The sequence below is a fragment of the Salvelinus alpinus genome, chromosome 13 (genome assembly GCF_045679555.1).
Source record: "Salvelinus alpinus chromosome 13, SLU_Salpinus.1, whole genome shotgun sequence".
Classification (NCBI taxonomy): Eukaryota; Metazoa; Chordata; class Actinopteri; order Salmoniformes; family Salmonidae; genus Salvelinus; species Salvelinus alpinus.
The window spans coordinates 427,530-439,860 of NC_092098.1; the positions used below are offsets into that span (position 1 = coordinate 427,530).

Genomic DNA, 12,331 nt, shown 5'->3' on the forward strand with positions numbered 1-12,331 from the left:
TGGTTGGTAGGTGATCAAATACTTATGTCATGCAATAAAATGCAAATTAATTACTTAAAAATCATACAATGTGATTTTCTGGATTTTTGTTTTAGATTCCGTCTCTCACAGTTGAAGTGTACCTATGATAAAAATGACAGACCTCTACATGCTTTGTAAGTAGGAAAACCTGCAAAATCGGCAGTGTATCAAATACTTGTTCTCCCCACTGTACATATATACACACACACAATATTTATTTTATTTCACCTTTATTTAACCAGATAGGCCAGTTGAGAACAAGTTCTCATTTACAACTGCGTGAGTGTATATATACACACACAGATATATCTATATATATCTATATATTTTTGTGTGTGTATATATATATACTGTATATACACAGTTGATTATACAGTATATATATACAGTATATATATACACTGCTCAAAAAAATAAAGGGAACACTAAAATAACACATCCTAGATCTGAATGAATGAAATATTCTTATTAAATACTTTTTTCTTTACATAGTTGAATGTGCTGACAACAAAATCACACAAAAATGATCAATGGAAATCAAATTTATCAACCCATGGAGGTCTGGATTTGGAGTCACACTCAAAATTAAAGTGGAAAACCACACTATAGGCTGATCCAACTTTGATGTAATGTCCATAAAACAAGTCAAAATGAGGCTCAGTAGTGTGTGTGGCCTCCACGTGCCTGTATGACCTCCCTACAACGCCTGGGCATGCTCCTGATGAGGTGGCGGATGGTCTCCTGAGGGATCTCCTCCCAGACCTGGACTAAAGCATCCACCAACTCCTGGACAGTCTGTGGTGCAACGTGGCATTGGTGGATGGAGCGAGACATGATGTCCCAGATGTGCTCAATTGGATTCAGGTCTGGGGATCGGGCGGGCCAGTCCATAGCATCAATGCCTTCCTCTTGCAGGAACTGCTGAAACACTCCAGCCACATGAGGTCTAGCATTGTCTTGCATTAGGAGGAACCCAGGGCCAACTGCACCAGCATATGGTCTCACAAGGGGTCTGAGGATCTCATCTCGGTACCTAATGGCAGTCAGGCTACCTCTGGCGAGCACATGGAGGGCTGTGCGGCCCCCCAAAGAAATGCCACCCCACACCATGACTGACCCACCACCAAACCGGTCATGCTGGAGGATGTTGCAGGCAGCAGAACGTTCTCCACGGCGTCTCCAGACTCTGTCACGTCTGTCACGTGCTCAGTGTGAACCTGCTTTCATCTGTGAAGAGCACAGGGCGCCAGTGGCGAATTTGCCAATCTTGGTGTTCTCTGGCAAATGCCAAACGTCCTGCACGGTGTTGGGCTGTAAGCACAACCCCCACCTGTGGACGTCGGGCCCTCATACCACCCTCATGGAGTCTGTTTCTGACCGTTTGAGCAGACACATGCACATTTGTGGCCTGCTGGAGGTCATTTTGCAGGGCTCTGGCAGTGCTCCTCCTGCTCAAAGGCGGAGGTAGCGGTCCTGCTGCTGGGTTGTTGCCCTCCTACGGCCTCCTCCACGTCTCCTGATGTACTGGCCTGTCTCCTGGTAGCGCCTCCATGCTCTGGACACTACGCTGACAGACACAGCAAACCTTCTTGCCACAGCTCGCATTGATGTGCCATCCTGGATGAGCTGCACTACCTGAGCCACTTGTGTGGGTTGTAGACTCCGTCTCATGCTACCATTAGAGTGAAAGCACCGCCAGCATTCAAAAGTGACCTAAACATCAGCCAGGAAGCATAGGAACTGAGAAGTGGTCAGTGGTCACCACCTGCAGAACCACTCCTTTATTGGGGGTGTCTTGCTAATTGCCTATAATTTCCACCTGTTGTCTATTCCATTTGCACAACAGCATGTGAAATTTATTGTCAATCAGTGTTGCTTCCTAAGTGGACAGTTTGATTTCACAGAAGTGTGATTGACTTGGAGTTACATTGTGTTGTTTAAGTGTTCCCTTTATTTTTTTGAGCAGTGTATATATATATATATATAATATACTGTATATATATATATACAGTTGAAGTCGGAAGTTTACATACACCTTAGCCAAATACATTTAAACTCCGTTTTTCACAAATTCACAATTTTTACATTTAATCCAAGTAAAAATTCCCAGTCTTAGGTCAGTTAGGATCCCCACATTATTTTAAGAATGTGAAATGTCAGAATAATAGTAGAGAGAATTATTTATTTCAGCTTTTATTTCTTTCATCACATTCCCAGTGGGTCAGAAGTTTACATACACTCAATTAGTATTTGGTAGCATTGCCTTTAAATTGTTTAACTTGGGTCAAACGTTTCAGGTAGACTTCCACAAGCTTCCCACAATAAGTTGGGTGAATTTTGGCCCATTCCTCCTTACAGAGCTGGTGTAACTGAGTCAGGCTTGTAGGCCTCCTTGCTCGCACACGCTTTTTCAGTCCTGCCAACACATTTTTTATAGGATTGAGATCAGGGCTTTGTGATGGCCACTCCAATACCTTGACTTTGTTGTCTTTAAGCCATTTTGCCACAACTTTGGAAGTATGCTTGGGGTCATTGTCCATTTGGAAGACCCATTTGCGACCAAGCTTTAACTTCCTGACTGATGTCTTGAGATGTTGCTTTAATATATCCACATAATTTTCCTGTCTCATGATGCCATCTATTTTGTGAAGTGCACCAGTCCCTCCTGCAGCAAAGCAACCCCACAACATGATGCTGCCACCCCCGTGCTTCACGGTTGGGATGGTGTTCTTCGGCTTGCAAGCGTCCCCCTTTTTCCTCCAAACATAACGATGGTCTTTATGGCCAAACAGTTCTATTTTTGTTTCATCAGACCAGAGGACATTTCTCCAAAAAGTACGATCTTTGTCCCCATGTGCAGCTGCAAACCGTAGTCTGGCTTTTTTGTGGCGGTTTTGGAGCAGTGGCTTCTTCCTTGCTGAGCGGCCTTTCAGGTTATGTCGATATAGGACTCATTATTCTGTGGATATAGATACTTTTGTACCTGTTTCCTCCAGCATCTTCACAAGGTCCTAAATAAAGTGTTAGACATCCGTATTGTAACCTCTATCCATGTAGTTTGACGGTAGATTGTTATCCTATTAGATTATCGTTGTTTGATGAATGCATTTAAACTGGAATATGTTGATGCAATTTGGCCTCAACTTGGAACTTCTGTATTTTAAAACATTGAACATGAATGTTCTATATGATGCTACTTGAAACTGCAAATTAATGATGACTGCAAAATTGGAAGTGATGCTTTTATCCCCCGCTATTATTTGTATTTCTCACCAAGAATGGAAAGTATTCACACCCCTTGACTTTTTCCACATTTTGTTGTGTTACAGCCTGAATTAAATGTATTTATTTTGTCACTGGCCTACACACAATTCCCCATAATGTCAAAGTGGAATTATATTTTTATAATACTAACCTAATTGAGAGTGAAAATAAGGAAGCCTTTACAGAATAAAAATATTCCAAAACATGCATCCCGTTTCCAACAAGGCACTAAAGTAATATTGCAAAAAAAAATTCTCATGAAGACAAAGTGTAATGTTTGGGGCAAATCAAATACAACACATTACTGAGTACTACTCTACATATTTTCAAGCATAGTGGTGGCTGCATCATGTTATGGTTATGCTTGTAATCGTTAAGGACTGGGGAGTTTTTCAGGATAAAAAATAAACGGAATGGAGCTAAGCACAGGCGGTTTTCCTAGAGGAAAACCTGGTTCAGTCTGCTTTCCACCAGAGTTACAGTTTTGACTTAAATCTGCTTGAAAATCTATGGCAAGACTTGAAAATTGTTATCTAGCCATGATCACCAACACATTTGACAGAGCTTGAAGAATTTTAAAAAAGAACAATGGGCAAATATTGTACATTCCAGGTGTGCAAAGCTCTTAGAGACTTACCCGGAAAGACTCACAGCTGTAATCGCTGCCAAAGGTGATTCTAACCTTCACAATTTCCCAGTAAGTATTGACACAGGGGTGTGAATACTTATGTAAATGACATATTTCTGTATTTCATTTTCAATAAATGTGCAAACTTTTCTAAAAACATGCGTTCACTTTGTCATTAAGGGGTATTGTGTGTAAAAAAAAAAATGTAATCCATTTTTAATTCAGTCTACAACAACAAAATGTGGAATAAGTCATGGTCTATGAATACTTTCTGAAGGAAAAGGCCTGTATATAAATGCAACCAAAAAAACAATAAGCATTAAAAAAATTACATTTGGACATACAAATAATATAAGGCCAATATGCCTCACAATTGATTAATATTACAGCTCCCCAAGCCCTGGGTGCATCCTTTCCCCCAGCTGCTCTGATATAACAAATTAAATCGGTGAAAGCAATATGGCAGAAGACTGCTATAGTGATGTGTGTGTACCTACCCAGTGCTTTTTCAGATCAGATATAGTGGAAAGAAAGTGTGGAGATTTACCGATATTTGGTTCAATTTGTTACAGTCTGTTGTTGCCATGAAAAACAGATTGTTCACCTTTGAGAAGGATTACGTGGGGGAAAAGAATAACAAGCACACAGTAGTGTATATCCATTCAGCGTTACATGAGACAGCGCTGCAGCTATTTCTGTTCAGGCAATTCATAAGGCAGCCCCACTTGAAGAGTCCTTCTAGGTGGAGGTGACATTCGCAGTTGCAGCAGACAAGCCGGTAAGAGAAGTCGTGAAAATTACTCAAAATAAAGCATCATGGCACAGGCAGTCCAGAAACTGGTGGCCAAAGTACCTAGTTTGATCGGAGGTAAGTCTAATGATTTTGTTTGGACATTAGCTAAACCTTGACGCTTTTAAACATGCATGTTATTGCAGTCCAACTGACAGTCAAGCTTGCATGGCCTGGTTCTGCTGTCAATGTTAACTACGTTAGCACATTCTTCCGACTGCAACTAACTACTCAAACTTGATAACTAGCTAACTAACGATTGACAACTAACAAGCCGTCCCCCCCTTAATCATGAATAAAAATGTGTCTCCAAATGAACGTTAACTATATGAGGTTACTCATTTTAGTACTGTAGTTAACTAAGTTAACTTGTTATCGAGCTGGCTAACGGTATAGTAAATAACTTTACCTAATGATAAAGTTACCTAATGATGTAGCCTCAGATTTAATATTTGATGAAGGCAGTTAGCTAAATGTCAACCTCAGGTGTTCTGACAGTCTGAGTCACCTAGCTCTCAACTGTAGTCTGATTTAATCATGCTGCAATACCCAATTTAATTGGTATATACAGCCTGACGCTAATGCCTGCAAAATTCGTGTAAATGGACGGCAGGTAGCCAAGAGGTTAGTGTTGGGCCAGTATCTGAAAGGTCGCCGGTTCGAACACCCTAACCGACAAGGTAAAAAATATGTTGCTATGCCCTTCAGCAAGGCACGTAACCCTAATGTGCTCCAGGGGCGCCATACTACTATGGCTGACCCTGTAAAAGAACACATTTTACTGGATGGTGTATGTGACAATATATAGTAACAGTCAAAAGTTTGGACACCTACTTATACAAGGGTTTTAATTTATTTTTTTTACTATTTTCTACTTTGTAGAATAATAGTGAAGACATCAATTGACATAACACATGGGCTCATGTTGTAACCAAAAAAGTGTACAACAAATCAAAATATATTTTATATTCATTCTCTCAACCAGCTTCACCTGGAATGCTTTTCCAACAGTCTTGAAGGAGTTCCCACATATGCTGAGTACTTGTTGGCTGCATTTCCTTCACTCTGCGGTCCAACTCATCGCAAACCATCTCAATTGGGTTGAGGTCTGGTGATTGTGTAGGCCAGGTCACCAGATGCAGCACTCATCACTCTCCTTCTTGGTCAAGTAGCCCTTACACAGCCTGGAGATGTGTTGGGTCATTGTCCTGTTGAAAAACAAATGATAGTCCCACTAAGAGCAAACCAGGTGGGATGGCGTATCACTGCAGAATGCCATGGTAGCCATGCTGGTTTAGAGTGCCTGGAATTCTAAATAAAACCCTTGCATGAGTAGCCCAAATAAATTCTCAACTATTCCTTACAAGCCAGAATGTTAAATTACATTACTTACTCTACAGGTTGTCTGTGCGGTTTGTCCTTCAACAGCTCGAAATATGGTTTGGTTTGGCACTGAGGTAAAGTTTAATATTTGGTTGTCAATCTTGTCAATAGCTATTGAACAAAGCATGCCATGAAATGGTATTCCAAATCGGGAGGATGGTGAACAATCAACACTTTTTGTTACCTTTTTTAAATTCTGATTTCAATCCTCAATCTAAAATGTTTTTGAAATGTGGATTGTTCTCCACTGATTCAGAATATACAATTGTCATGGCATACTTGGTTCAATAACTGTTGACGAGAACCAAATGTCCAATAAAACGTACTTTACCTCTGTGCCAACCCATGTAGAACCGAACCATATACCTACCGGCTCTCTAAAAAGTTGGGTAAACGATACTTTCCTGTGGATATTTTGTCCAGCAGCTAAAGGACAAACCGCACAACCAGTAGAGTACTTAAAAAAAAAAAAAAAAATGTATACATGTTATTTTATCCAACATTGTCTTGTAGGGCATATTTACAAATTTTTGCAGGCATTAGCTTCAGGTTGTGTATACCAATTTGTGTATCTCACCTGTAACCTCTTATGCTAGCTATGTTTCTTGTCTAGCTTGACCCAACAGTGTTCAGCAGAGGACACATTTCATGACATGTACATTATGTGCTTTCAGCCGCTGCTACCTACTCCAAGCCCCGTCTAGCGACCTTCTGGCACTACGCTAAAGTCGAGCTCGTGCCCCCTTCCCCTGCCGAGATTCCCCAGGCCATTGTTGGAATCAAAAACATTGTCACCGGTGTCAACAGTGGGCGCCTTGGACAGACCACAGTGAAGGTGAAAACTGGGAAGATTGTTTGAAATAATGCAATACTGTATAAGTAGCTAGCTAATTCTTTATTTTACCCATTGGACTCTGACTGTGGGTGTTGTGACCTATCCAAAGTCTAACAAGTAGTCCCTTCATAAACAAAATAGGTGCTTCTTAAGATTGACGTAAGCCACAATCCACTAGAGCAGACATTAGGTCTACACCGTAACCATTTGGGAAATATGGAATTGTCTCTGAATAGATTCATGTTTTAAGGTGTGACTTGCTGGTATTTGTGTGGCATTCATCTCAATATGCTTTTGTTACAGGATGCATTCAGAAATGGATTGGTGTGCACTGAAGTGTTGATGTGGTTCTACATTGGAGAGTGCATCGGGAAAGGAGGCATTGTTGGATACGCCGTTTAAATCTGACTGTCTTGTTGCTCTGCTCTTAACTTCCACCTCAACTGTGGAGATCCAATTAATAAATGTATATTGTTTAAAGAACTTTAGCACTGTAACTTGGAACATTTACAGCTATCATGACACTATAGGACTGCTATCAAATATATTGAAGTTGCCAACTTTCTTCTGAAACAAATTTAGTGGGAAATATACAGAACAAAAATAGCAACTCAAGATTTTACTGAGTTACAGTTCAAGGAAATCAGTTAATTTAAATAAATGTGTTAGGCCCTAATCTATGGATTTCACATGACTGGGAATACAGGTATGCATCTGTTCAGATACCTTAAAATGGGCCTCAAGATCTTGTCATGTTATTTGTGTATTCAAGTTGCCAATGGATAAAATGCAACTGTTCGTTGTCCGTAACTTATGCCTGCCCCACCACGGGCCACTTTTTAATAATTTGACAGCAAACTGCTCAATCGTCTGCGGTTGGATGGACTGCCATATTCTAAAACGAGTTTCCTCCAACTTATGGCAGGGAAATGAACATTCAATTCTCTGCCAACAGCTCATGGACATTTCTGCAGTCAGCATGCCACTTGCATGCTCCCTCAACATCTGTGGCATTGAGACAACTGCACATTGGAGTGGCCTTATTGTCCCCAGCACAATGATGGCCTAGCAACCTATTTTTTTATTTAACCTTAACTAACCAAGTCTTAAGAATTTGTTCTTACTTACAATGATGGCCTAGGAACAGTGGGTTAACTGCCTTGTTCAGGGGCAGAACAGAGTTTTACCTTGTCAGCTTGGGGATTTGATCTAGTAACCTTTTGGTTACTGGCCCAATGCTCTAAACACTGCCGGCCCAGGTGTAATGTAATGATCATGCTGTTTAGGCAGCTTCTTTATATGCCACCTGGATGGTGGATGGATTTTCTTGGCAAAGGAGAAATGTTTATATCCCTGTTATTGAGCATGAGAGCAATAAGCTTTGTGCATATGGAACATTTCTGGGATATTTTATTTCAGCTCATGAAACATGACCAACACTTTACATGTTGCATTTATTTTTCAGAATGTATAAAAGTAGACAATTTAAGCATTTGTATGCACACAACAAAATATCCAAGTGCAGTTGGTTGAAAGATTTCATTTCTGGTTACTTTTGCCACCAACTCTGGAAATAGGGTGGAATTATGTTTTGGAAAAGCACAAGTGCAGCTGATTGATCAAAGTTAGACATTCCTGTGCGTGTAAAAAGAGACTGAGGTGCGTGGAAGTCAAAGTGGTTGCAGAGCCTTTGACTGCAGAGTATCTAGTGGAGTCTAAATCCAACCTTCGATAGATGAAGCTTGGGTTCGGGATGATATTAAGTAATGATAGACATCTCCTCTCGCTCCCGGCTCTCTGACAGTGTTTGCACAATGTTCTCCAAGTACCTGCGGAACCCCTGCCGCACATCCTCAGGATCTTCCTCCAGGTTAGAGTGACTCAATGGTAACCTGTTCAAATGCGAAGCTACACACACACACACACACAACAAAACATGTCAAAGAAATCCAACTGATAATTGTCCTCATTATTGGTATGAATTGAAAAGCAGTGATGTATGGCCTGTCTGAAGGCCCAGTGCGATTCTGTGTTGTTTTTCTACACGGGTTGGAAAAACTGAAAAATGTAGTTTTAGTATAAGGGCTGTTTGAAAAGACTTCCTGAAATGTTCACATGTTTTGGTGGGATGGAGTTTTGGCCTTCCTGGTGACATCACCAGGTGGTATAAGTTAATATACCAATAGGAGTTTCAAACCTCTCAATAACAGCTAGTTCAGGTTACATATCACTCCCATTAGGCTCATGCAATTAGGTCCCTCACTCAGACCACTCCTACACAGCCCTAGCAAATTTCTTGCTTGAGAAATAGCCATTTGTTAAGAAGCTACTTTTACAATTTTATTTGGGGAAAATAACAGTAAGGTACTTAATTGTTACCTATACATGATTTGATAGAGAACTGCTACATTGGTCCTTAAGTGGCATGATGACAATTGCTTTAGCATCGGGGGCATTGGAAATATTGAAATGTCATTCAAAGGAAAGATACAATGTAACAAGCTCGTTGATAATTAGTCCTACCTAGGTTGGGTCGTCCGTTATCTACTCCACTGCCAGGCTTGTGGTGGGCCATCAGTAGACACTGGCTGTCCTGTAGCCCCTGTGAGGAGATGAACATGGAGTACCATGTCTCTACTTCTGTTAGGTGGCGTGGCATGTCTGGGTTGAACACGATCACCACACCATTGGAGTCTTTCATCAATGCTGGCCAGCACGACTCAAACCTGCATCGGAAGTGACAAGTTGGTAGAATTGTAGCTTTGATTAGATTGACATAACTGCAACGCAGTACTCTTTGCTGTGAATAGTGATGGACAGAATGATAAATTATACGACTGAAACGGTTATTTGACTAATTCTGTCGAACGAGTTTCTGTGTTAGGTGTACAGTTCAGCTGTGAAATGGGTTTGAAATAGCCCTATTGGTCCTTACTTGAAATCTCCAGCACAGTCCCAAAGTTCCACCTCACATGTTGAGGATTTGTCCCCACTTCCCTCATTCTGAGATTCAAACTCCAGTATCCTTGGAACAACACAATGGTTAAATGGTGCACAAGCCATCATTTGGAGTTGTAAACATTGGCTACCAAGCTTTTGCTGATTGACAAATCTGATGCTGGAACTGGGAGATATGAGTCCTCAATGTACCTGACACCTTGAGTAGGACAGTACTCCCCTCCTACTGTCTCCACGGTGTCAGAGAGAAAGTTGGCTAGAACTGTTTTTCCAGACTGAAACACAATGGAAAATCTGTTTCATCAATTTTCACTGGAGAGATAGCTGGCAATATCTTTCATTTTACAACCCATCTAACCTAGCCTGGTCTCACATCTGTCTGTACTCTTGCCAACTCTATTGCTGTAATTGTCAAGTGAGTGTTTGGAATGCCAATTCCATAAGTAGTCAAAGAGAGCAGAAACAGACTGGCACCCATGCTACATCGTACCCAATGAATCCAAACAATTCATCATTGCTAGCCAGCTCAAGCCAGCCGCAAAATATATACCTTATGTGTAAATAGCTCTTTCGTCTTACCTCACTTGGTCCAATTAAAAGTATTTTTGCCTTGAACATCTCCGCTTCTCTTGTGTTGATAACTTGTACAGATTAACGTTAGCTAGCTGCTAGGCGTTGCTGACTGAACAAATCTGCTAACGTTAGCTAATTATCAGTACCAAGCTGCTAAATGCAAGCTACTCAACAATGAAAAAGGTAGATAACTATCTTTTAAAACAATATGCAAACTTTATTCTGATTCCAATACTTTATAGTTCTAGCACAAAATATAGCTAACACACGCAACGTAAAACATCCCTTGCTAAATAGCTAGTGATGACGTGTGTAAACATGTTCGTCATCTCTATGGTTTCCAAGGCAGACGGGTGGCCCCAGGGTTGCCCCAGGGTTGCCATGTAATAAGAGCAACGACCACTCAAAACCAGCAAACAAATCCTGTGAACTAGCACTTTTTTTCTGAAGCAAGAGTAGATGCCACATTTATCCAATGAACCCTTTTCCATAACGTTATCGAGCGACGTATTATCGACATAATTTGTAACGACGTCTCCATCAAATAATTATTATTGCCAGTTTAACGTGAAATTAAAGGAATTTGTCTATGCCACAAGAGAAAAGATCATTCAACCTTATTACTCCCCAGACCATTTTCCATTAATGGATGTCGATTTAAAGTGGAATTGACAGCGTTTCAGCAACATGAAATCTGATTAAAATCTGACCATGTACACCCCCGGGAATAATATGCTACTTTTCTTTTTCTATTTTTCTGACAAGTGAGCACTTGGTCTTTTTTATTGTCATAAATTCATAGAATCATGTCAAATTGTATTTTTCTAATGCGCCGAATACAACAGGTATACTTTACAGTGAAATGCTTACTTACAAGCCATTAACCAACAATGCAGTTTTAAGAAGAAAAAAAGTATTAAGAAAGTATTTACTAAATAAACTGAAGTAAACAATAAATAAATACAATTTAAAAGAAGAAAATAGAATGTTTGGGAATTACGTATTCTATTTTAGAACCACTTCATATTCATGTTTTTTTTTCGCTTAAAAAGAAAATCTAAATACAGATTAACAATTTACATTCTTACATCATACAAAACAGAACACAGGTATTAACGAGAAAATACTGGAACAAACAAAAAATATAAAGAAATAAACAATTGTAGTGCAATTATAATCACTCTGAAAAAATCTTATTGTAATGATTTAGGAAAATGTTATTCTTGTTATTGTTCTAACATTGGGTTAATGTTTTAATAAAATAGTTAAATTCAATCAAAAAAAAATGTAATTTTGGTATAGAATTTTGGAATTTTTGTTTGTGTATGAATTATTTGGCAACAAGAATAAAAAAATTCACAATAATTTCAATGGTCTTGTTATCATTGCAATAGTAACATATTATATATTTTTATATCTTACAAGCATTTCGCTACACTCGCATTAACATCTGCTAACTGTGTGTATGTGACAAATAAAATTTGATTTGATTTTTGATTTGATATCAAAAACATAGGTAGTGTTCATAATGGTAAATAAGTATTTTGCAAGGTTTCCCCAAAATTCTGACATACATTTACATTCAAAGAACAAGTGAGACAGATTCTCACCTTTTTCACAGAAAACGCAGATATCATCAATAGCCACAAATTTGGATATCATAGAATTACATGGATTACATCTTATGTAAACTTTTGAAGTGCACTTCCTTAACTTTGTTAAGGCCTTAACCATGCATTTTTCCAGACAATGTCATGAATAAGCATGTTCCAGAAAAACTTTCCTCTCGGTGTAAGTTGGTTTTGTGAATGAAGAATTTGTCTTATATATTTATTACAAGATTTCTCAAGTAAGCCTACGCCTTCCGATCTGAGTTCTG

The 12,331-nt window shown here is 39.5% G+C and overlaps 2 protein-coding genes across 3 annotated transcripts; one reads left to right on the forward strand and one right to left on the reverse strand.

Moving 5' to 3' along the window:
* The first annotated feature begins 4,372 nt into the window (after positions 1-4,372).
* Positions 4,373-7,404, forward strand: atp5l (ATP synthase, H+ transporting, mitochondrial F0 complex, subunit g). Its single transcript, XM_071337380.1, has 3 exons — positions 4,373-4,781; positions 6,761-6,921; positions 7,225-7,404. Exons 1-3 carry the CDS (start codon positions 4,730-4,732, stop codon positions 7,321-7,323), a joined length of 312 nt encoding a protein of 103 aa, XP_071193481.1. The 5' UTR covers positions 4,373-4,729; the 3' UTR covers positions 7,324-7,404.
* On the reverse strand, positions 5,538-11,095 carry ift22 (intraflagellar transport 22 homolog (Chlamydomonas)). 2 transcript variants are annotated; one of them, XM_071337378.1, is made up of 6 exons: positions 10,459-10,717; positions 10,072-10,154; positions 9,857-9,946; positions 9,445-9,647; positions 8,751-8,829; positions 5,538-5,911 (listed from the first exon to the last, which is right to left on the reverse strand). In XM_071337378.1, exons 1-6 carry the CDS (start codon positions 10,495-10,497, stop codon positions 5,833-5,835), a joined length of 573 nt encoding a protein of 190 aa, XP_071193479.1. In that variant the 5' UTR covers positions 10,498-10,717; the 3' UTR covers positions 5,538-5,832. The 2 variants fall into 2 exon arrangements, with proteins under 2 accessions (XP_071193479.1, XP_071193480.1); XM_071337379.1 differs by lacking the exon at positions 5,538-5,911 and having other exon boundaries at positions 8,314-8,829; positions 10,459-11,095.
* Between the last annotated feature and the right edge of the window lie 1,236 nt (positions 11,096-12,331).